The 25,564-nt window shown below is 48.0% G+C and overlaps 2 protein-coding genes across 4 annotated transcripts in view; one reads left to right on the plus strand and one right to left on the minus strand.

The window, feature by feature from the left end:
• ST3GAL4 (ST3 beta-galactoside alpha-2,3-sialyltransferase 4) overlaps positions 1 to 25,564 on the plus strand; it is a 1,214,471-nt gene that overhangs the window by 995,617 nt on the left and 193,290 nt on the right. The window lies entirely within an intron of this gene.
• ARHGAP32 (Rho GTPase activating protein 32) overlaps positions 1 to 25,564 on the minus strand; it is a 216,355-nt gene that overhangs the window by 135,191 nt on the left and 55,600 nt on the right. Inside the window, exon 1 of one of the 3 annotated variants that reach the window (XM_050323041.1) lies at positions 24,196 to 24,348. The exons of 1 other annotated variant lie outside the window; for it this stretch is intronic. In XM_050323041.1, coding sequence (XP_050178998.1) covers positions 24,196 to 24,293 — 98 coding nt within the window. In that variant the 5' untranslated portion in view covers positions 24,294 to 24,348. Of the gene's footprint in view, positions 1 to 24,195; positions 24,349 to 25,564 lie in introns of those variants that run through there. One more of the 3 variants, XM_050323040.1, reaches the window with a different exon arrangement.

Below are 25,564 nucleotides of genomic sequence, written 5' to 3' on the forward strand. Positions count from 1 at the left end.
CTGTGCAAACCCACGGGCAGAAGAGCAAGGCTGATTTATGGAGCACTCGACTGCTGAAAGCCAGTTCATAAAACTGCTTTGCTTCAGATCCAAGATTCGAAGTTCTGAAACCCCAGCTTGACCCGGGGCCAAAGCATTTAACTCTCCTTTGTGCTCCACAAGAGGGTTAAGGATGGAGTAATTAACACTCCCAGTAACGGCAGAGCCGAGTTACAGACTCACATCCCACTGCATTTTATACCCAGCTCTGCGATCACATTCCTGTCCAAGGCCCCTCCGTTTCTCCCCTGTGTATCAAGAGGAGGAGGTCTGGCCTGGTTTTTACACCCTCAGTAGTTTACCACTTATTTTAACTCAAAGTAGAAGGTGAAACCTGCTGGTTGCAGAGAAAACCAGGTTGTGCAACTCCAAAACAAGAGATGAACAAAACAAAATAAACCAAACATTTTTAATTATAATAATTTTAAATTTGATTTTAAAAATCCCTTTTTTTTTTTTTTTTTTTAAATCAACCTCATGATTTTGAAAAAGGCTCATTAAGGCTTCCCTGAGGATTTCGAGATGTCTGGATTTGGCCATATTGCAGCTGTATTAGAGATTCCAAACAAGTTATCCCACAGCAATTCCACTGGGATGGAAGGTGAGGGAGGGTGATGTGCTCAGGGCCCCCCCTGCACAGCACAGTTCAAACAATCAGCTTATCAGATGCTGTCTCAGTTTAAAGACTGGCAAATAATGAGATTGCATTTACATCTTTATCAGCACTTTCTAGAGTACAAATGGATTCACTCCACAGCCTCTCAGGCTTCTGGCAATTCCCCCTGGATTCCTCCTCAGGAACGTGCTGGTGAGTGCAGAGGATATAACATGTCCTATTTTCAGATAATCCTGGAGACAGGCCCTCAGTCAGGGCTGTCCCCTCATCCTGCAGGAACAGGGATGGCACAGCACCCAGTCCTTTTCACCACACTACAATCACCTCACTCACATTATTTCTTTGATCTGTTTATGCCTCTAAAACTCCACATGATAAACTCTTCCCAAACCCTTCCCACTGAGATCCTGGAATAGTCCCATCATTCTCCCTATGGAAGTTGTTCTGGGCTTTCACTGGAAATAAAGTGCACCTCTAGAACAGTCAATCCTTGCCAGAATATTCTACTACTGATGGAAACTCAATACTTCATCACATCACAGAAATATTGGAAATGATCCTGAAGATTTTTCTCCCTGCCACAGTTGTAAGCACTTGATACCCATCTGTGCTCCCTGATTAATGTTTAATAGTAACTATTTCATTCCAGGCCACCTGAGACTGAGCCCAAGGACGGCTGGAGATGCTGCAGGTAATGTTAGTAGTTTTCCTACCACTGGGAAGATGCTGCCCTCATCCCAGGCCAAGCTTGGAATATTGCACACAGGCATAATCACATTCACACCTCTTTATGCTTTATAAATATTTGGCATTAGTTAATAAATTCACCACCTGTGTCAGGTGTAACAAGGATAATTATCTTGTCTTTGCCATGCATTCTCTTCCATGGGAAGGGAGAATACCAAGGAGCACTTCCACAAAACACTGACACAAGGACCTTGTCGACACTAAAGGCCAGCCAAGCTGAAGAAGCTGCTCTGTAACACCCACAATTTGGGTATTTCAGGGGAGCTGGGGCTGAGTGAGAAGTCAGAATGAAATGTAATCCTGGCCATTAGAACAGAAACACCATTTTAATTAAAATGCCACTTCTTCCAGTGCTCAGCAGCATCTGCCCTTCCCATGAAATGTGATTTAATAAAGGTTCTGGCTGCATGGAGGCCATTAAGCAATGTCTCTGCAGATGAATGAACCTTCCTCATTGTAAATTGAGAACCAAATGTACCAGAACAAATGTTTGCAGGGCATCTCACACGAGGCCCAGCCCCTTTCACACCCCCTTTGAAGTCCTCTGGTAGGTCATGTTGATTAATTTAGTCAGAACTTGTACATTTGTACATGACACAACTGTATCAAGAAAACATCTGATGTCCCTTTCCACCATCTCAAATCCAATTAGCTGGTCCCATCATTTATTGCCATGTTTATTTATGAGGAATTGAAACCCTCTGGTGCCTCCTGGAGCCCTGCCTGCACACACTGAGTGTGCATCACAAGGCAGGAAACACCTACAAGAGATCAGCACAGGAGCTTTACATTAAAGCAAACTTTATCTCAAACAAATGTAAACTTTGTATCAAGTGAATGAATATTCAGCTCGATGTCCACAAGCTCCACAGTTGTCCAGAACTGCTGTACAGATGTTCACAGACACTACAATTACTGCTTGTCTGTAATATTGTAAATGTTAAATACTCCTTCCACTAGACAAGACCTTCCCCTGTGGGTTTGAAGGAGTCCCACATCCACAATCTGATGAATTTCCACACTTCTGTCTGAACAGGAGAGAAAGAATCACAAAAAGTGGGTTTGTGGAAAGAGCTCCTCAAATGTAACAGGGAGGAGAAAGGATGGAACTTCTAAAAACATTGTGTGAGTCCTGCAGGAGCTTTTGTTCCCCTTGTTTGGGTCCCCTGGCCCGCAGCAGCAGCAATAACACAATTGTCATGGATTTGATGTCATGACACACCAATTAAAGATCCCCTCTGGGAGGGTGGTGACAAATCAGTCCCCGAGGTGCCCCACGGTTTGAGAGCCTCATATCAGAGTTAATTGTGTGCCTGACACATCCCCCTCTTGCACTGGCTCTGTGTTCCCCAAATTAAATGCCAAATGTGATTTCAAGTCGTGCTCCTCCGTGGGGACAGCGGGGATTGCAGTTTCCTCACTGCTTCTGCCACCAATGGCTTTTCTTTCTGACCCCAATTTAAGGGGTGAGAGCCGAGGAAAACTGATTTATTAGTTTATTTATTATTTCCATCACACTCTTGTTGTGCCTGGAGATTGCTCTGGTGATGGGAGAGCACAGCTCTGCCCCACAGAACCAACAATTCAGGAGGATTTAGAGCCCCACAGAAAGGGATGTGTTCCCAGATATATAAATTTTACCCCAAAAGCCACAATTTAATTAAGGCCTGTGCTGACACCACTCTAGACTGAAAACCAAACCCTATCTGATAAAAACCAGTGTTTATGTTGCTCAAATAATTTGCACAAAAGACCAAAACAACCCAGCCCAGCCCGGGTGGAGCATCCCATCCTTCCCAATGTAAATAAATATTCACCCCCAGATCTATCAATCACAGCTTGGAATTGCAATCCAACAGTGAAACAACAGAGAAACACCTTGAGAACTCTGGTTTAGAGGGTTTAAATATGAACTGAGCAAGGTGTAAAGCACCACACAACTTATGAGAAAGGAATTAAGATAACTGTTCTCGAGCTGCCCCTTGTCATCCCAAGGAAGTAACTGAGATTTAACCCAAAGCTTGGGCAAGAAGTTGGAATCATGGGAGAAACACTGATACATCTGCATTTCTGACCTCAAACTCACACCCCAGACACACACAAAAAAACCCAGGCAATGCCAGGAGGGAGATGGGAAAAAACCAAAATGTACATTTTCCCCCTCTTCCCATCCCCCCAACCCAATTTTCCAAGTAAACAGAAAATAATCATGAAGTGTGGAAAGCTGAGATAGCCCCAGAGCCCCAGGAGAAATGAGCCAGGAGCTGGGAAGCGCTGACCTGAGAGAGGATTTCATTTCCCACCTTCCCAGCCAGCTTTGTCAACACCCTCGTGATTACATCATGTCCACGTGCATTACATAAAACAAGATTTCTGCAGGCAAGCTTGAAGCTGCAAAAGGTCAGTTCCGAGCCCACCTCGTAAATAAACAAACGCCAAATGGGTTGTGTTTAATCCTCGACCACAGAGGGAGAGCCTGGCACCACTGAGGGCTCTGCTGCCACCACCTGAACCGGGCTAAAAGCTGCAATTGCTGCTTTCGATGGGAGCTCATCCTCAGGGAGTCAAACCTGTGCTTCTCAGCTAGGGGGGTGTGGAACCCTGAGGGCTGAGAACTGCTGGGCTAGGGGAGCAGAGGGTGGAAAATAAGCCCAAGTTCCCTGTGCTGTGCTGCTCCCCAGTCCATATTCCCCTCTCCTGGAAGGTCAGGAATCACGGGCACATTTGCCCATGTGCCCAGAGACAGGAGGAAAACTTGGCTTTTGAAACCTCCAAGCCATTGGAACAGAGACCTGAACGGGATCAGAGACAGATTAATTCCGTTTTACTGGTTGTGACTGCTTTCACAAATGAACCACATAAGTTACAGCTACAAAGACAGTTCTAAAATACCTCAGAGTATCCAAAGTTCTGCTTTTTCCAACGTTCAAATTCCCAATTCAGCCTGGTGCTCAGCTGCACCCAGGAATGCTGAGCTGGAAGGAGCAATGCACTGGAGTCAAAGGGAATGTGGGACCCCCAAACCCAGTTATTGCCAATCTGCTCTAGAAGCCAATTTGTATGGTCACCAAACCCACTTCATACATATTTTTAGTTCTGGGGTTTCTGTTCCTACAAAATACTTTTTTTAAAGAATGAAGCAAATCCCTTCCTGCTCGCTTTGCATCAGTACCTACTCAATGAGACCCTGAGCTGACTGAAATCTCTTACTCTGAGGAAGACAAAAAAATCTCTTTTTTGTTTTGCATTAACCTTTCTTCTTCAATGAAGAACAGAGGACATTTAAAAAACTTTTTAAAATAATGAAATACAGGAAGTTTTAAAGAAATGCATGCAATCAGCACCGTCACTTGATTAACTTTTTAAATGCCAGAGTGGACATGGCAACCCTTCCACTGTGAATGTTCCTGTGCAGAGGGAGGCAGAGAAGGCTAAAAGTACTGCAGAGATTGATTAATTAACCTCTTGGTTCCCTGCCCTGGTCCAGCTCTCAGGACATGCTTTAATACAAGCTCCAATACAGTCAACACAAGGACTCAGAAGTTTCCCCTGTGTCTTGAGCTAAAACTTCAGACATGCAGGACATCACCTTACATCAGAAAAGTTGTCTCATCCCTATTTTAACACTGAGTAAAAGATTTTATCATGCCTGGTTAGAAGCAGTTTCCTGTTTTTTCTCCTCAAAACCTGGTTCTGTAGGTACAGGGTAAGATCAACCCCAAAACACCTTTGGTAAACCTTCTCTACATTTGAGAGCAACCGGGGGGCAACAGATCTACCTTCCTTTGGTTCTGCTCTTCTGTGGTTTTGGCAGCTTCATTTACTGCCCCCTGTCTCACTGGTCGTGTTTGATGTCTCATCTCAGCCCCATCCACCTCTAAATCCATCTGTGAGCACAGAGAAATGCACTCCCTGCTCTGGAAGGGATTGTAACATGTAAAACAAACCAGGGAGCTTTGTTGAACTGGGCTCGAAGAATTTGCATTCAGGCTTTGCATAACTGGCATTTCTTTAAGCACTTTATGAAAAGAGTAAGTTCTTGGAATATTCAGCTTTTACAAGCTCTGAGACATGTTCTTAGTTATTAAAAAGCTTTATAAAAATAATCACAGAATTCTCATGCTTTTGCATACATATTACTGAACAAACCTGCCCTATTCTTTGGCAACACATAAAAGACATTGTTTTAGTAGGTGCTTGGCATTTTTTTTTCAGAACACAGTGACAGTCAATAAAAAAAAATTCCTCTATAATAGGTTTCTCTCATCACTTTGCCCAGTATGAGAAAAAGAATTAGGAAATCACTGCACAATCAGAATCACTGAGCCCTAGCTTGGATTTCTTTTGTTTGATTCAGGAACAAGTATAAAAGTATTAGAAAGAACTGCCCCCAGGGAAAAGGGCACCGAGCTCTTATTTACCAGCAATAAAGAGCTACAAGCAGCTCTGAGGTTTCCACACAGAACAGAGAAGGGAAAAGATGCTGCTGCTGCCTTGGTGAGGTGCCTGAACTTGGGCTCATCAGCAGGAACTTCTCGTGGGGCAGTGGCAGTGGGATGTCCTGCCTTTGGACCTCCCCTTCCCCCTGGGAATGGCTGGAATGATCTACACTCATCAACTCTACACTCACCTCAGCCTCACTCCCCTCCCTCACCCAAATGACACCAACAGGGACCATCTCACCAGCTCCCAGTCGAAACCTGCTCCCTGCAGTTCCTTTGCCATCTCCTCTTCTCGTTTGCCTTGTTAAAATTCAGCTTTTTTTCTGCCCAGCCCTTCCCCTCACATCTCCCCAGTGCCTGGCAAACGCTGCTCTGATCTTTGCTGGAGTTCTCAGTCATCACCATGACACGAAGCAGGACTGAACCCCATCTGCTCCCAGCTCATCCAACCCCGGCACAGATCAAAGGAGCCCCCAAAACGGTACAGAATGGCCCAACCCAGATCCAAGGACATCCATCTGGGCTGATCTTGTGTTTGTTTGGAGTTCAGTGCCAATGCAAAGCCACAGTAAATTTAGTCTTTCCTCACAGAAGCACACACTGGAAAAATGATGCTTTCAGCACATGGAATGATCAAGTGCAATCAGCTAATCAGCTACAATTAGCCTTGCATGCTGTTAAGTGACAACTGCTCATAACATGAGACAACATTTAGAACTTGTCCAGTCAGCCAGGGAAAGCCTTTCCCCAACTAAAACATTTCAGTGGAGGCTCTCACCCCCCACAGAGCTTCACCTTCTGCCCACCCCACTGTGTATGTGGTCATGGGGCACTCTGTGGATGAAACCAGGGGAAAATCCCATCCAAAGGAGACTTGCCAGTGAATTCACACAAGGGAAAGAGTGGCAATGAACTCTGGGACACCAGAACCTGATTAGCTGAACAAATAACAAAAGATAAGCATATGCAAATAAATAAAGAGTAGCTCCAGTTACTCTGACTTAAATACCTAGTGTTGAATGACTGGTGGCCCTTGCATCACATTTACAACAGCCTTCCTCCTACCCCCCTACTATCACTCCATTTCAAAAGCAAGGAGGAGGTTGCTCAGTCCTTTCTACATCTAGAAATCACCACTTACATATTTCACCATTATTATTCCTACTGGCTGCCTCCTGAGCAGCTCAGGGGAATTAAATGGACAGCTCCATCTGCAGTAAGCCATCCAGAGTCAAGGGGAGCATGTAAAGCATTCTCCACTCTCATGGAATTATAGAACATCCTCAGCTGGGAGGGACACACAGGGATCACCAGCCCAACTCCTGGCCCTGCACAGACACCCCAACAATCCCACCCTGTGCTCACAGCGTTGCCCAAACACTCCTGCAGCTCTGGCAGCTCAGAGCACACTGTGCTGGCACCAAAGGAGAACAAAAGCACTTGGCACTTGGGCAGTTTTCCATAAAACCTGACCTGTAATGGCCTCAGTCCTCCAGTGAGTCCCTCTCATCAGGCAGCTTTCCCCAAATCATCCAAAGGTGCCCAGCACTCAGCTGAACTTGCAGCCTGAGCTCTGCTGGGACTTGAGATCCACACCAAAGCACTGCCCACTGCCAGCCCTGGGTGGGCAGGGCTGAGGAACACTCACAGCATCCTCCTGGGGATGGAGCTGGCAGAAATTCAGCCCTCCTGGACCAGCTCAGACCCATGGCAGCTGCTGGGGGAGAGGGGCTTGAGGTTCCTCTGTGTTCACTTTGGCCTCTGAAATAATCTGCAATTGTTAATGACCTTTTTCAGTGAATAATAAAAACCCCAATATACAGGAAAGAGCTCCTCAGTCTCCCTGCCCTGAGCTCTCAAGGTGCAGCTGCAGCCACTGCTGCCCGTTTTTACCTTCACCACCCCCATGGATTCTGGTACAAAGGCAGTGGAGCTGGCAGAGTCTGCTGTGAATGGAAACCCTGCTGCTTGCTTTCCTGCTGCCTCAGAGATGAATAGAGAAAGAACAATTAGCCAAGGCTTCGGTCTAATTTAGATTGTTTTGCTTTTCTGGAGGAGAAATGGAGAGATGGTACATCATAAAAGAACCCTTTAACTCTAAAGGCTGCTCAGAGCAGCACAGCACTGAGATACCAGGCCTAACCTGGACTATATGGACTCCAGATAACAAACAGTGCCCCCAATTATGCTGGAAGTTGAGCTTGGGTATGCCAGGAGACCATAAAGCATCAAGGCAAGGACTGTCTCCATCAAAGCAGACAAGAGGTGAGCAAGGAGAATATGCCCACCCATTTTCCAAGCCCCAAAGTAACCAGCAGCTCAGCCTGTCCAGTGTTTCACAGGAGGCCTGACCCTCAGGGAGGAAACAACTTCAGATTCCGTCCTAACACCAACCTGGGTCTCTTCATAGAGAAAGAAGAGAATGTGCACATTTATCTCTGCTCTGCAAATGCCAGAGCTGCAGACCTGGGCATGGAAGGGTGATGCAATGCTGCATCATGCACCATCACCCTAATCCCTTGGGAATGCCAGAGCTCAGGAAAAAAAGAACAGTTCTGTTGGTTGTTGTTCTTTCTAATTAATTGGAGGGGAAGCATCTGAAACACAAACACTTTGGGGGGGAAAAAGGTCAGGTTTTGTGGTTTAATTTTAAAAGCAAACTCTGAGCAAGATAATGTAAGAATTACAGAATCAACCTGTGACTGAGAACAAGGTCATTTTAAAACTGGGGACAAAAATCATCCTTTTTAAATGAAATGTATTAATTGCATTGCTTCATGATTTTGTGGGTTTAGGAAACCTCCAATTTTACATCAGGTGAGAAAAGAAACATCAATTTTGAAGGTAGAAGGAAGCAGGGACAGAGAAAGAAAAAAAGTGAATTATGCATTTGTAGACAAGTCAAGATTGAAAAGATACTCAAAGAACAAACAGAGGACCCCTCTAATGCATTAGAGAGGGCAAAAAACCTGGAAGGTGTGTAAGTGCCTCAGCAGATGCCAGCAGTGCAGGGCATGGAAAATCAAAAGCAAACAAGGCTTCCAGTCCCTCAGTTCCAGGATAACGTGCCTGCCTTCCCCAGCTGCCTCTGCACAAGGAAAATGAATAATTTCAGACTGTTAACAGCACAGCAAGAGCAGCTCACTGAGCACAGGACACGTCCTGCCATCATCAGCAAGAGGCTCACTCACCCTGCTCACAGGGACACCACGGGAGCAGCTCTGCAGGAGCTCCTGCTCCCAGGGCAGGGCAGAGAAACGGAGCTCAGAGGGACCTGACAACCCCAGCCAGCACTCCAGGAAGGAGGCACAAAACCAATGGGGAGCTGGGCCATGACTCAGCAGGAAAAAAAGAAAAAAGAAGGCAGCAGGTAGGAAAGTCTTTGGCATAAGAAAGGACGGGTACGATATCATCATCATCATCATCATGGCTAGGCTTCGCGAACGAAGATTTGAAAGGGACGATATAATAATAAGTAAAGTAAATAAAGAGAAACAAGAGGAGTTCCCAGGCTGGAGTTTTGCCCAGTCCCATAAAATGTGTGCACAAAGTTCTGCTGCTCAGCCACTCCTGTTACCTCCCAGCTCACCTGAGCAGGCAGAGGAGCAGGAACCTGAGCTGGGTTTAACCTGAGCTGGGTTTAACCTGAGCTGGGTTTAACCTGAGCCAGGTTTAACCCACACCGTCCCACCACCTCTGCCAGGGACAGGGACATGGTGCTGCTCCTGTGGGCAGAAAGGCAGGAAGCTAAAGCTGGGACAGAAATCCCACAGCAGAAGGAATGTCAGCCTGGGGAATCCAGGGAAAAGGAGCAGGAGTGAGGCAAAGCACGAGTCAGCCCTGGCCTGCCCAGCCAAGGACCGTGGTGGGCACAGATGGTGACAGGAGATTTCTGCACCTCCTCTCTTGTTCTCCCGAGCGTGAAATTCCAGCTCCTCTGCAGAACTTTGCAGGAGGGCCCTGCCATGCTCTGGGAAGGCTCTCCAGCTCCTCCCAAAACAGTAAAATGAACTGCAACGTGTTAAACAGAGGGAACTGTCCCAGCAGATGGATGGGGCCAGTCAAGCTGTGCAGATTCACTGCTCAGTTTGAACACACTCTCATCACTCCCCACTTTGCAAACCTTTATGCAAATGGCTTTTCAGGAACAGTTAATCCTCCTCCTCCCTCCCAAATCACCACTGAAGCATCACTGTCCCTTTAGAACCCCAGGGCACTGAGGCAGCTGCCTGGCCTGATCTGGGTGAAGTTCAGTGACATTCAAGCAGATGAGGGAGAGAAAAGAGATACATCAGGTAACTGTAATTGCTCTCCATCATCCCTCACTGGCAAAACCCATCCTTGAAAACCACTGGCTTGTTGCTGCCTCCTCTGCCTTTGAAATCCCTCCTGGCATGGTTCCACCCCTGTAAATGCTACACAGCTCCTCTGCCCCCACTGTGCTTCTGCATCAGGGTAATAAAAGACCAGAGGATGCCAAGAGCTCCTCTGTGCCACACAGGAGCTCTGGGGAACTCTGCTGGCTGAGCAGGGAGCTGGAAAGTCAGAGTTAGGAGGGGAAAGGGCAGAAAATCTGATTAGGGCAGGTAACAGCACTTGGAATGATGCTCTAAACCCTTCCCTTTGCCATCACACCCCCTTTCATGGCCAACACAACACACTGTGCATTCCCACCACTGAGAAATTAAACCCTGCAAGGCCAGGAAAGCCGGGCTTTACTTGTGTTTGCATGGCTGGCAATGAGGGATCAAGGTGGGCCCTGCTGTGTCCCTGTCACAGTTAAAAACAGGAAGCCACAGCGAGGAGAATCACAACATCTGCAACATCCTCCTCACATCTGTGTCAACATCCAGCCCCCCCACAGCCTTGGGCACTCGGGGAGTGGGGATAAACAAGGGCAGTGCTGCTCCAAATAAACCCACCTTCCAATCCTGGCTGGGAACATCGACAGGAAACTTATAAAATTACTTTGCCCCAAAGTAATTTTTATACTTGAGCCACTAGCTCTTCACAATTCAGTCAAAATGCTCCTGTAAAGCCGCTATTTCTGTTAGCCCTGCTTAAAAAGTGGTGTAAATAATGCACAGGAAGACTCAGCACTGGCTGAGTCAGGGAAGGCTGGAACAAAACCCAAGAGTGCCGGCTGCTGTCTCTGCTTCAGAAAAGCTTCCCCTCCATAAAACATGACCAGGGACGCTTTTTTAACCCTGACACTCTGACAACCTGTTTGCACACAAAAACACACCTCCCCCTACCAGGAGCTGCCTAAACGCTGTGCTTCAGGGGAAGAAGCAGCTGGGAAGAGCATTAATTGTTTATTTTCAGTATGACTAAGGTAACATTTCATCCCCAGTCCATACTGCATCACAGGAGAGGCTGCAAGATTTCACTGCAACCTTTCATTGTCCTGACTCATGCTGTCAGGAATAAAATACCCTCTTGGGAGAAGAAATGAATAGATGGATAAATAAAGCCTCAATGACTTGGCAAAATAACCTACCGGTGAAAGCTGTCCCAGTATTTTTAAGGGCATTAAAAAGGGATCTGCTCACCTGGAGCAGGTGATGGAAGGATTTATGGTTTCGTCAGTTTGATAGAGAAAAAAGCCAAATAAAAGGAAAGTGTGGCCCAGCTTTGGAAAGCATTTGTCTCAAGCACCCAAAGGGCAGTCTGGAAAATGAAAGCATCTCCATTCCGTTGGCACTTGTGCAGAGCAGCAGGATAATGAAGTGACTGGGCTATTTACCCTTCCCAGAGCAATGAGATCTTGTTGAAACCAGCACACATTAATTTCAGTGCCCAGGAAAATGGCAGTAAACAGTGCTCTTCAAGCCTTTTTCTCAGTAATCAGGATGATTTTAGAACTGACACCTGCAACAGAGTGTGTTTAGTGCATAATGAATAACTCAGCCAAAGGAGAGGGCTGTGGGAGAATGGGGAAAAAATAAAATGGGTAAAAATACAGTGAACAAAGGAATAAAACTGTAAGATAAAATGCAGCTTCCAGGGAACAGAGAAGCCTCACAGGCAGCACTTCCAGAGGCTCATGGTGAGGATGGGACTTAAAGAGCCACCAAACTGCCACTCCTCGATCCCACAGCACCTCCTCACATCACCTCTGCACTGCCAGAATCCTTGGAAAACACACTTCACCTTGTCATCAGGTCATGGAAAAGGTCAGTGCAACCAAAACGTGTCACCATCCCTGAATGTCCTCACCAGAGGACTGGGATTTCCCGTTGCCACATTTTGTGTTCTGGAACTCTGTTCCAGGAGCTGGATGGGGTCACCAGGTGGCTCATTCCCGTGCCAGGCTCCTCTCCCTGCTGTCTCCCAGGAGGGCTGGTGGCTTCCCACAGGGATGTGACTTTGTGATCCGTGTCTCCCTCTCAGCTCTGCTCTCGTCCCCGGCCTGGCGCTCGCGGGCAGTTCATGCAGTGAGACACCATTCCATGTGACAGCCCAGCCACAGCTCCTTCCCTGCTCCAAGGGCTTTCCTTCCCGGAGAGACACAGATGAACTCACTGAAACGTTTGCTGCAAACTCAGTGCAGAAATTGGGGTTTTTTTTTCAAATTGGATTCAAACAGTCCTCGCTTGGGGAAACGTTTCACAAACATAAAAGAATTTCATAAAGCATGGAATCAATGCCAGGATGGTTTGGGTTGGATGGGAGCTTAAAGACCATCCAGTATCACCCCCCTGCCATGGGCAGGGACACCTTCCACTAGCCCAGGTTGCTCCAACCTGGCCTTGGACAATTCAGGGATGGAGCAGCCACAGCTGCTCTGCCCAACCTGTGCCAGGGCCTGCCCACCCTCACAGCCAGGAATTCCTTCCCAGTATCCCATCTAACCCTGCCCCCTCGTTTTGCCACTCCAGGTCCTCATATTTAAGTATAAAAGCTTTCCAAGCAAAACCTAAGTGATCTCTAAACTGTATTAGTGACCTCTTCAAGTTTGCTCTGCTTTGTTGTTCGTGTAGTAAATGAACAGGAGACACCACCCAGACCTGAGGCCTCCCATGATGTTTTGGAGAACCCATACAGCAAGTGAAAAAAGGACAAACCTTTCTGAGCTTGGATGGAGACTGATATCCTTCTGTGTTCCCATTATATAATTAAAGCTTTCAACACACTTGTTTTATTGTAAATGCAGCGGTAATTAAATACGTTCCCTAAAAATAACATAATTTGATTTTCCCAGTGCAAACAGACCTAATGCACTGCTAAACAGAAGATTTCCTACCACACAAGTTGTGTCTGCACGTGAAGCTTCCTGCTAGGCCACACTCACACCGTGCCAACACTTCCCACATTTGGGCTGTTTGTGTAAACAGCTACAGAAACCCTTCACACACAGAGCCACACAGCCAGGAACGGTGACAGAAAACCCTGAGCCAACCCCCTCCTCGCATCTGATGTCCTGTTTTCCCCTGACAAGCAGCCACACACTCACTGTGCACAGAGAGCAGGCCCAATCAGCTCCTTTCAGCACACTCAAGGCACCTGCACAGGGAGGAAAAAGAGTCGTTTTCTGAAGCTCTGAGGTTTATGACAGTGGCAAAAGGAACCCCTTGATGTGCTTGGTTTTCTTTCCTGCTCTGTTTGTGTATTGATTCCCAAAGTGTCCAACAGCAAAGGGTGCAGTTCTCTGAGTTCCTGCCTTAGGTAGTGCTTTAGGATGGATGGGAAAGGGGGACAGGCCAGGTTTGGGAAAGGGTGTTGTCATCAGTAGCCTTAGGAATCCCTTATCTCTGGAAGCAGCACAAGCAGAATGTTTCCCCCAGTCAGAGCACACCTGTGGACACATTCCAGTGCAATATGTGTTAAATTCACTGGTGTTGGCTTGCTTTGAACTGCTGGTTTCTCCAAGGGGAGTTACATCACAACTTTTATGAAATACACGTGCAAAGACAAAGAAATTATCAAGGGTGGGCACACCACAAGTTACAAGGAGGACCTGCGGTTTCTGCCTCCACATTCCCCCTCTCCAAGCAGCCCTGAGGAGGATGAAAGTCCTTCCCCAAACCAGTATTTCCCGTTTGCTCCTGTGCTGCACCCCTGAGTGACTCCCTGCTGATCAGCACTTCCAGAGCCTGATGGATGATAACAAAACACCTTGAAAACCCCAAACAAGGAGTGCTGGGAGCTGCTGCCGGCAAAGTCAAGGCTGTGGCCAGAGCTCCTTGTGCAAAGGGGCTGGAACACGGCAGAGCTCAGCAGGTGACACAAGTGACAGTGTCACACTCCCCCTGCCCAGGAGTTTCCCTGCAGTGAATGCCACTTTCCACAGATCCCTGTGGATCCCAGTGTCCTCCCCACAGCTGTCCCTCTCCTCCCTGGAGCCCTGAGAGCAGCACAGCCTTGCAGAGCTCCACGTCCCCCTCCCCCAGAGGGGAAGGGATTAGGTTGGACCCTGAGGACAGCCCAGCAGTTTGAGGTTATTTCCTATGAGCCTTCCCATTTCTGTGCACCCAGACTTTGCTCTGTCCTTGGCAGGCACCACAAAAATTCTGTGCATGCACAAGAGAGAAAAGGCCAAAAAAGTTACCTTCTGTTCTGTTCTTTCATGAGCCACTGGGGATTTGTCACAACTTTCCACTCTGCAGAGGCACATCCCGATGCAAAAAGGGGCCAGGTACCAATTAACCAGCCTGTGTGGGCACCAGCAGCGTTCTCCCAGCTCAGTGGGGATCTGTTTCCAATGCCAGATCCGATGTCAGTATGTTGGGAGCCGTAATCAGATCCAAAATCTCATTTACAGAGTCTGCTGCATCAGTCAGAGCAGCACCTTGTGGTGTGGGGGAGCTGGAGCTCATGAAATATGTCACATACCCCAAGTCAAAGTGGTGTTTCCACCAGGACTCAACAGGAGCTGCACAACTGTTGTTAGGACTGGCCATGACCTTGAATTCTATTATCAGAAAAAAAAGCTTAGAATTTCTTACTGTTTCACTGCAAGTCTCTCAGCATTTTGCATTTTCAGAGCTCCAGTCATGGAGTCAAACAGTGAAAAAAACGTTTTCAGCTTTCTCTAGAATTGTTAAATCACCTTGTAGAAAGGGAAGGTGAATGACATGAACACCTTGCACTTAAAAACTCACACTGGAGGGCAAATAAAAAAAGGATAATCGAAGTGCACCTTAAAAGGCATCATTTTTAAAAAGTCAGTCTTGGGATTTTTCAGTAACTTGGTTGCTGGTTTTTAAATGCTCGGGGGGGTCAGTCAGACCAGTGATGAAAAGCCACTGAAACAGGTCTGCATTTCTTAAAAATGAGCCTTTGAGTGCACACACAGCACAACCTGGGAAGGGATTCCCACAGGACAAGCCAGCACCTCCAGCACAAACCAGCACAGCCAGCACCAGGATGGGGTGTTCTCCCAGAGGAGGTGAAGGGCTGGAAGAGCCAAAGGAGACTGGAATTCAAAGGTGGAGAAATCCTTTGGGAGCTCTGGTGATTTTCTTGTGCTCCATTCAATGAAATGTTTTGCTGAAGCACAGGGTCAGTGCTGGAACACCCTCACCTCACTCGTGGTGTCCCCACGTGCCTGGGCAGCCTCAGGCACAGGAAACTCAACAGGCAGAGGAAAAGTCAAACCCCTCCATGTGAGACAACAGGGAGAGCTTTAAACCAACCTCAAACACAAGAGCAAACTCACAAAAGGTCAGTCCACTGCATAAGGACACCAAACAAGTGCATAAAAGGCAAATCCATGCTACTCCACTAATGGACTTCTTTTCCACTCCCCGAGAGAGAACAGAAAAGAAAAGGTGCATTTACCATTTTCACTCTACTATTGTGTATATACATAATTTTAATAATTTCTAGTGCCTCCCAAGGGTACTGCAGGCTCCTAAAACTGCTCCATGCCAGCTTGGAGACAGGCCCTCTCTTTCACACAACTTTATCTCGCCCCTTGATCCAACAGCTGCTCTAAAAGGCAAGTCAGATGTGCCAGCAAAGCAGTGCTGAAGGAAGAACAGAAAATATGCCATTACCTCATATTACTACAGATACTTTTTCCCTTCTGATGCCTGGCTGTGCTTTTGACAGGAGAATTAACCCCCTGTACACAGAACTGAAGATAATCTGAACTCTCTGATGTTAATTTCTGCCATGTTAGTTTATAGGGTACGAAGAGGAGCGTTTATAATTATGAAGAGAGTCAAATAAAACCCAGGAGAATAGTTTACCACGTCAGCTTTACCTTTTTTCCTTTTAGTCATGTTTTTTCAGATATCTGCCCTCACAGTTAAGTGCTGTTGGCACCCAAACACATCCTTTTAACACCTTTAGTACTGACAAAAGAGCAGAAGGTGCTGCAAAGGACCACGAGGAGGTTCCTGCCCCAGTGTGTTTAAACCACCATTCTCAATGACATTGAAATCTGCATTTAGAGAGCATTTCCCAATAATGGCAGGTTTAATGCCATCAAACCTCTCTCCACAGAATCCAGAGGAAAACTGTGTGGCAAAATCACTAAGTGGCCCCCTCCAAGGATTGTTCTCCAGGTGGTGGGAGCTGTTCTGGAGAGCTGCAGATGCTGATGGAGCACAGTGGAACCAAACAAATGAATCCTCTCCTTTTTGGATGTTTTGGTTGCAGATTAACCCACCCTGGCTTTTTTTGAACCCACACAGATTTCAGCTTCAAAGCAGCAAGTTTAAAAGACAGAGCAGCCCTTCCCTCCAGCCCTGCAAGTCAAGTCCTTCACCGAAGAGTTTTCCATCTGCAAAGGCTGATGATGCTCCGGCTTTATCCACGGTGACAGGGCTCAGCACCAGGAGCCAGGCTGAAGGAGCAGCTGCATTCCAGCTGGCACTGCTGCTCCTGCTCTTCCTCACGCAGGGAGCAACCAACAAGGTCCAAGCATTCATTCCCAGCCCTGCTCCTCCTGGGGCTCTCCTGGCTGTTTGCTGTGTAAATGTGGTCAGAGCGCACATTTCGCTGCTCAACTGCACGTCGACTCATCTGAACGTAATTTACGGGATTTATAACTCTGACATTTCCCCACCAAAAAAAGAAAAAACCCAGAAATAAGGAAAATCATCGTCAAGAGGCTGAATTCAATTCTCCTAGAAGGGAAATCTTCATCTCCACAAAGTCTTATGGCCAAGAAGCTCAGAAATTCCCTTGCCATGTCATGGCAACATCTCTTGCTAAAGGAACAACGACAGGAACAGGCAAGCACCTTTTATTTGCCAACCCCAAAATGGAGAAGAGAAATTAAAGGAGTTTCAGCTTCTGTCTCTGAATTTTAAGATTTTAAAGTTTCTGAAATCTGTATTTTCAACGAGCAAAGAGGTAACCCTGAGCCTAAAAAGCAATCAAAGGGCTCGGAAAAGGTCAGCACAAACAGGCCCAACACAGAACAGAACACTGTATTCAGGGTCTGCCACATCTGGAATTATTTGGGAGCAGCTGTTCCTGAGAAGTTCCATGTGTGGTCAAGCCCCGAAGAGGGAGAATGAGAGAGACATTTGCTGGAGAGAAGGTTTTTGTGTGACTCGTGGTCTCCAATGTTTGTTAACACTGAGTGCTGGAGAAAAGCCCTATTATTTCCTCAAGTCACCAACACAAGGCAAAAAGGAACATCTGCACCAAGGTTCCTGCTGCTCCAGAACTGCAGAGAAGACATTTGTGGTAACTGGAGGGACACCAGTGGGAAATGTGAGCCACAGAATACTCTGAGTTGGAAGGGACCCAGAAAGATTGGGGGCAGTTAATTAAAACTCAGGCCCAGCCCTTGCACAGAAGGGGCTGGAAGGTGTGGAGATGTCCAGGGAGATCGAACGTGGAGACTGGGAGAGATTTCCATTAAGCACGGAATGAAACTGTTAACACCTCACCAATGGGTGAAGGCAGCCCAGGAACACAGCACTGCTTCAGAATTAAAACTGAGCTGGAGCTTTGGTTGGGTTTATTATTTTAAAATTATATACATAAAAACTACGAAGGGTTCTCCTTCCTCGCTTTGGTTTTGTTTTAAAGAAAAAGCTTCTGATTTTGCACTCAGAACCAATCAATCCTGGCTGCTTTTACAAGCAGGGCGAAATGTCACTGAGGTGTCCACCTGTATTCCCAACTTGGACTGTGGGAACCTCACTTGAAAAAAAAACCAACAAACTTCACTGGAAAACAACAAACTTTATCAGCCTCAAGCAAGCAGAGAACGCCAAGGGGAGGAGGGGAGTGAGCTCCAAGTACTCCAGGACAGCCCTGTGCCTGCACACCACACAGACTGGGAGGAAAGGGAAGGAACTGGTGTGTCTAACATGGTTTTTCCCCCACAAGAACTCCACTTGTGGTGCTGGGAGCTGTCACAGCAGTTTTTCCAGTGGTGTAATTATCTCCCTATGAAACTTGCTTCCCTCTTCAGAGGCTTGGCAGGGGGAAGGGGGTGGGGGGGAGTGTTTGTCTTTTCTCTCCAATAATGATCCCCTGGCTGGCAGCCTCAGCAGCTCCTCTGTGTTCCTTAAACTCCTGCTGGCTCCCAGGCTACAGATGGAAGCTGAGCTCCTCCATCATCCCAACATCTCACACACACAACCACCCCTGGCTCTGCCAGCACAGCCCCCAAACAGCAGCAGCAGAGCCCTGACACTTTCACAGCTTCCCATGGGGATTTAGGATCAGAGATGGGAGCGATCAGAGGCCTGGTAATCTCATTACTGTGCTCCTGCAAAAAGCTACAGCGACCGTGGCAGCGTTAAACAAATTAGTTTGGAGAGGGGGAAAAAAGTCAACACAGCTTCGGTGAACCTTCTGGGCAGGAATTCAGTGGCTCTCTGCAACCACAAATACCAGGATTTAAGAACAACCCTCCTCTGAAATTGATCTCTTGTGCTGGCCTTGTCTCCCTGCCCGTTAACAGGGAACGGAGGTTTCCAACCCATGGAAATCTGAGTGTTCTCATGTGTGCCCAGGAGCAGCTCCCTGGGAAGCACAAGAAGCTGGGAAAAGTCCTTTCAGAGGAGGCTGTCAACGCTGTGCAGCGGCTGAGACTCTGCAAAATTGAGACATCAGCACAGTTTCCCCTTTTTGTCCTGTTTTTCCCAAGCCAGGCCTCGTTTCTGGCTGGGGAGGTGCTGGAGCCAGGCTGCCCCTCTGTCCCTGCTCCAGGGGACTGAACCCCAGGAATCTGCTCCCAGCTCTGGCTCTGCCCCTGCACTGACACCACCAACAGCTGGGCTCACACTGGGGTTTTTATGCAAAAGTATGTTGTGTGATGCAAGGGCTGGGATGGTTCACTGGCATCCCCCTCACAGGAGGGGTCTGAGCACCAAACAGATAAAGACACAGGCCCAAGGTCAAAACTCACTCCTACTCTGAGGGCAGCCAGAGCTCTGCTGGTGTTTGATGCCACTCAAAGTTCTCCCCTTACTGCTGTAGAACTAATGGAAAACATGAAAATATGTGTCATGGCCCCTCTTCTCATCGCTCCAAACTGTGAGATTTGCTCAAAAACCATGAAAAAAAGAATGCATCAAGTAGTTTAGTGCTCTTTTTATTTACCTTTTGACTCTTGATTTCATGGATCTATTGATTTGGTACTCCAAAACCCCAGCACATCTCTACTTAAAACACAAATTTTCACACAGTCACTGTGGGCACATGTACTTAAAAGGGGCAGGTATTGTATGTAAATAAATTTTAAAAAGCATAACATGCACTGGTCCAGCACATTTACACTCCCAAAACAGAATCCAGCACAGTGGCACTGAAGACACTGCAAAGAGATACAACACACACTTACAAACTACATTTATCTGGGACAGCAAGCAAAGATATTCCACTGAGGTATCAATAAAAGAAAATACACAGAGAACAAAAAACTGAGAAGGTTTGGAAATATTGTATTTAATGTATCTGAATAAGGTTTGTGTAGTATATTGTTATGTTTCACTTTCAGAAGGACAAAACCTTCCGAAACACAAATGAAAAAATGTGGCCAAAAAAAATCGAGCCTGTTTGCCTGGTTCAAAACACTCCTTAAGGGCTGAAACCTCATCTGCACATTCCAGTCCTGAACAAGGTTTGGAGCACCGATTTATAAACCCTGGGGGAAAACGTTGAGAAATCCTTGACTATTCACCAGTGCTGTGAATAGGAAATTCACTGCATAATGTGTAAGGAAAGGGGGAAACCCCATCTGGCTGGTGTTCCTTAGGATAACCCCCCACCTGGCTGGTGTTCCTCAGGATAACTCCTTCCACCTGGTTGGTGTTCCTTAGGATAACCCTTCCACCTGGCTGGTGCTCCCTGGGATGTCACAGTTTGGAACAGGGAGATGCACTCAGTGACTTGGACCAAGTGGAGTCATAACAGCAGCACTGCCCCTTCTAAGAGTGGTGAAATCCCACCAGGGCTACACCTGCACTGAATTCATCTGCCAAGAGAAAGCAAACCATCACCACTGCCTGGGTGTCACCTCAGTGTCCAGCAAAGCCACCAGTTCATTCCAGAAAAGCCACAGGATCCATCCCTCAGCTAAAATTGCTCCCAGCTTGAACTGTCTGCAGCAGGAACAGAGAGCTGAGTTAAACTCTTGGCATGCTGATGGAACAAGGGTTTTCTGGTCTTCAACATTATGGGAAGTGTCAGGTTAAAAGTCCTTCCCCGGGTTTGATTAACCGGGGATTTCAGAGCTCGGAGGAGCTTCCCAGTGAACCTGGCAGTGCCTGGAGCCCGAGGAGCAGCACTGCACTGTCATCCTCTGGATGCTTCAGGAGTTTAGTCAGCCGTGGGACTCACTGAGAGGGAAGGCAAGGCCTTTCTGAATTCCAGTGGAGGCCATGGAGGTGATTTCACACCGATGATCCCACACATCCAGCCCGTCCCCGGGGTGGGAAGCGGAGCCGAGGTCACGCCCGGCTCTGCCGATCACGGCCACCACCTCCTGTCACCCAGGGTGGGCTCTGCTACCACAGAGCATCTCAGACCGGGCTCTGAAGGGAAACTGGAACACATCTCTTGCACGTACTGCACTTCTACTGCTGTTGTACCCAGAGGAGGAAGAAAACTAGATCAGACATGGGATTGCGTAAGGAGAGGCGACCGCCGGAGCAGCAGGTGTTCCATCACCTCCAGAGTGTCTCCAGAGGTGCTGCAGCAACTCATTCCACACTCACACCTTCAGGAGGAGTGAACAAGGCACAGGAGAGCAGCTGGAATACGAGTGGTGCTTTAAAGCAAGGCACCAAGGGCAGATCCCTGCCCTTCTCCATCATCCCCCCTGTCAGGCAGGCTCCGGTCCCAGCGCCGGGCAGGACAGAGCAGCAGCAGCAGCAGAGTGTGAGATGCACCCAAGTGCTCAGGGTTGTATTTTAACTTGCTCTCTGCATATGCAATTCAAATGTTTGCAAGCTCCTCTGCAGAAACGGCACACAGAAACTCCTCCAACAAATAAACAAGGGTAAACAACCGAGTATTTGTACTTTGCCACCCCAAGGAACAGGACGGAACTGAGGAGATCCCACTCCACCTCAGCCCCTGCATCCCATTGCTATTCCCAAGGTACATTCACCCCAAAGAGCACACAAAAAGTGTGTACCTGCCTTTTTTTTCTCTTTACTTGAGTATACACTGAAGCTTCCCTTGCTCTGACTCAACAGCTGCCTGCTTTGGAACTCATCCTCAGGATTGGGAAGCTCAGACCCCATCCCAGTTCTCCTCCTTTCCGTCCATCACACCCTCCATTTCAAAGTCACCTTATCTCTCCCTTTCGTCATTTATGTTGTCTTTATTTTCCTTTTCTCCAGGCTGATAACTGAAGGGAAGCTGGGAATAACATTCCTTTTTTTCAACACAGTGACACTAGTGAAAATAAGGGATTTAATTGCCTTTAATGACCACTGTCAGCAGCAGAACATCAAAACATTAAACTGCTGTCCCTGACACCAGGGCCTGAAGTTTTCAGCAAGTATCAAACAATAAGGAGAGACATGGTTCAACACAAAGCAAAACTAAACCAAAAAAGATCAACAAAGAGGGATTAAGTGATTATTTCTGTATTTTTGATACAAATACTGAGGATATGTCACACTGTACTTTCGATACACTGGCTGTTGCAAAAAGAGCAGGGGGAGCCAAGGCCGTGCTCACCAATGCTCTGATAAACTGCATTTCCTCCCTCCATAAGACGAGATGAAGGGATTTTTTTTTCCACAGAAAGCATCCTGGGGGGCTGGAGCATGGGAAAGCTGCACGAGGAGAGGAGGGCACACGGAGGTCAGGAGGAAAAGGCAGCTCAAGAGAGAGGAAACTGTGACATGCCAAGTCACCCAGAATGGGTTATGCAGGACAGAAATCCCCCCAGAGTGTCCTGGAGGGTGGGATCCATCCCAAGGAACACACACAGCCCGTCCCTCGCAATGACTTCCCCCTGCACAGGCTCAGCATTGCTGGTTTTTTTCACCCCTCTTCCCCCTCCAGCCAAAAAGCTGCTACAGGCAGGGCAAGGACTCTGCAACCCTGCACTGGGAAAAGGGCTTTTCTCCTGAAGAAAAGATGCATCAGCACAGCACATTAACTCTGACAGCAATAACCAGCAAACTCCCCGCATTCCCAGCATCAATCAGGGGCACTGGACTGCGAGCATGAAGTTAAAAATGCTTCTATAATCCTGTTAAATGCAAGTCTCGCTGCTAAAAACAATACCAATTTTGATCTCTGTGCTGAAAGGAAGGACACAGAGGGAATATGAGCAAAAGATCTGCCTTCAGAGAGCCAACCATAATAAGCTCATCCCAAGTTCTGTCATGCTCTGGACTCTCTGCACAAGCAACAAAAAAGGGGATGTCACTACCAGAACTAAAACCTATTTATTCTGCAGGTTTCTGTGCATGACAAGACCCATTAGGAAGAAAACTGCATAGATTTTATCAAACAAAACTTCATCAGCCTTCAGCCAGAGACCTGGGACTGCACACACTGACACTGCCAGCTTCCCACAAATGTCAGAGCTCAGATTCCCAAGAGAATTCACACCAAACAAAATTCCCTCTGGCACTTGTGTGGCTTTATACTTGGGTGACAAAATATTGCCAGTATATTGCATATTGTGCTTTTTCCATCACAAAGGGAGCTGGACAGTGTAAAGCCTTTGGATCAGCACACTAGACACAGTTAATTTTTAAATATGGTGTTGCTTCCAAGTAAGGAGAACCAAAATTTCCCAAATACCTTTCTCACAGAGCCCGAGTCACTACATAGTACAAACAATGAGCAGATATCCAGCAGCAGCTTCCCTAAGGATAAATACTTCAAGGAAGAAAGAAAACACAGACAAATTCAGAGAAATTTTGCAGTGCTGCTAGGAGCTACTCTCCTTGGGTTTCTGGCAGTGTAAGTGAAGTGGGAGGAGTCAACATAAATTATCAAGACTGTTGATAATTATACAGTGAAATAAGAACCTGTGCCTGCAGCTTCCGGCAGCTTGGTTCATAAATAACTTCTGGTTTGGTAAAGCTGCCCTGATCTGTAACCCAGGTAGGTGGGAACAGCAAGTTTTAAATAATACTGGTTGCCCAGCTCCCCCCTTTTTTTCCTCACCAGTAAATGTTTATTCACTCTCAGCCCTGAAGTAGAAAATCCCAATTGAACTGCAACAGCACCAGGTTTATTTCCTCCCACCACAGCACAAATCCGAGCCCAGGGTGAAGGAGACCATTTGCCATGAGGATAATCAGCACTGTCTCATTCCACAATAACCTGGCCCTCCAAAACTATCGTTCCTAACCCCGTATCCCATCACCAGCACTTAGTTATCCATTAGGAAGGAAAATAATCCGGCCAACAGCTCGGCACGGAGCCCCTGTGACTGCTGCAGCTCTCACACCAAGTCCAGCCCGAGCGCTCCTCTCCGCTACGCACAGGATACAGCGCATTTCTAATAAAAAATGCCATTTCTGTCACGCTAATAACCACATCCTACACACTTTACCCAAAAATGCCTCGAGGACCGCTGTCACCAGAAGAACGGGATGCAAAATCAGACTTTGTCTGCTCGCTCTCCACGCCGGGGTGAGCTACCCCCGGTGGTGTAATCTGATCGGAGGAGGCAATTAACCTTCCTCCATTCAAATGCCCAACCACTTCAAAGGCAACGCAGTGACACACAACGGGCTCCAAAACACCGCAGATGATACCAAAACGAACTTGCATTTGCTAAGGGAGGACGAGGCGCTCGCCTCCTCAGAGCCGGCTCTGCGTCTTTATCGGGCTCCGACCAAGTGTGAAACAATCGCATCCCCCGGAGATCCGCACACGCGGCACAGCGGGGTAAAGGAGAGGGAAAGGCCCCGGGAGGAGGCCCCCCAGCAGCTGGGGGGCTGTGGCTGTACTGACCTGAGAGGTCCATCCAGGCCGGTCCCAGTGCCGAGGGTCCCCGCGGCCAGCGCGGCCGTGCAGATACTGGAGAAGGCGGCTCCGGTCCCTCCCTCCATGTTGCGTGTGCTCCCTCTCAGCACTGCTGGATCTGTGTGTGTGTGTGCTCCCTCTCAGCACTGCTGGATATCTGTGTGTGTGTGTGCTCCCTCTCAGCACTGCTGGATATCTGTGTGTGTGTGCTCCTGGATCTGTGTGTGCTCCCCCTCAGCACTGCTGGATATCTGTGTGTGTGTGCTCCCCCTCAGCACTGCTGGATCTATGTGTGTGTGTGTGCTCCTGGATCTGTGTGTGCTCCCCCTCAGCACTGCTGGATCTGTGTGTGTGTGTGCTCCTGGATCTGCGTGTGCTCCCCCTCAGCACTGCTGGATATCTGTGTGTGTGTGCTCCTGGATCTGTGTGTGCTCCCTCTCAGTGCTCCTGGATCTGTGTGTGCTCCCCCTCAGCACTGCTGGATCTGTGTGTGTGTGCTCCTGGATCTGTTTGTGCTCCCTCTCAGTGCTCCTGGATCTGTGTGTGCTCCCCCTCAGCACTGCTGGATCTGTGTGTGTGTGTGCTCCTGGATCTGTGTGTGTGTGCTCCTGGATCTGCTTGTGCTCCCTCTCAGTGCTCCTGGATCTGTGTGTGTGTGTGTTCCTGGATCTGCGTGTGCTCCCTCTCAGCACTGCTGGATGTGTGTGTGTGCTCCCTCTCAGTGCTCCTCCATCTGTGTGTGCTCCTGGATCTGTGTGTGCTCCTGGATGTGCCTGTGCTCCCTCACACACTCCTGGATGTGTGTGTGTGCTCCCTCTCAGTGCTCCTCCATTTGTGTGTGCTCCTGGATGTGTGCGTGTGCTCCTGGATCTGTGTGTGCTCCCTCACACGCTCCTGGATCTGTGTGTGCTCCCTCACATGCTCCTGGATGTGCCTGTGCTCCCTCAAACACTCCTGGATATGCCTGTACCCCCTCACACTCCTGGATGTGTGTGTGTGCTTCTGGATCTGTGTGTGCTCCCTCACACACTGCTGGCTCTGCAGGAGCAGCTGGATGGAGCTGCCCCAGGGAAGGTGTCCCCCCCTGCCCAGCCCTCCCCGCTCAGTGACACGGAACACGAACACGAGCCAGCCCGGCCGAGAGGCTCCCAAAAGCCCGGGTTTCACCCACCACCACCACCAAAAGGTGTACATTTATAAATGAAAAGCACAAACCAGCTCCAAGCTCTGGGCTCCTGTCCTGCCCTCCCTCACCAGCACATTCATGTTTTCCTGAGGCTGTCACAGGCATTTCAGCTGTAACCCTTTCCCAGCCGGAAGGAGGAAAAAGGAAGGAGTTCTTTGTCCTGAGCAACTC

This window comes from Myiozetetes cayanensis, unplaced genomic scaffold, assembly GCF_022539395.1.
Source record: "Myiozetetes cayanensis isolate MyiCay16 unplaced genomic scaffold, myiCay2020 scf29, whole genome shotgun sequence".
Lineage (NCBI taxonomy): Eukaryota > Metazoa > Chordata > Aves > Passeriformes > Tyrannidae > Myiozetetes > Myiozetetes cayanensis.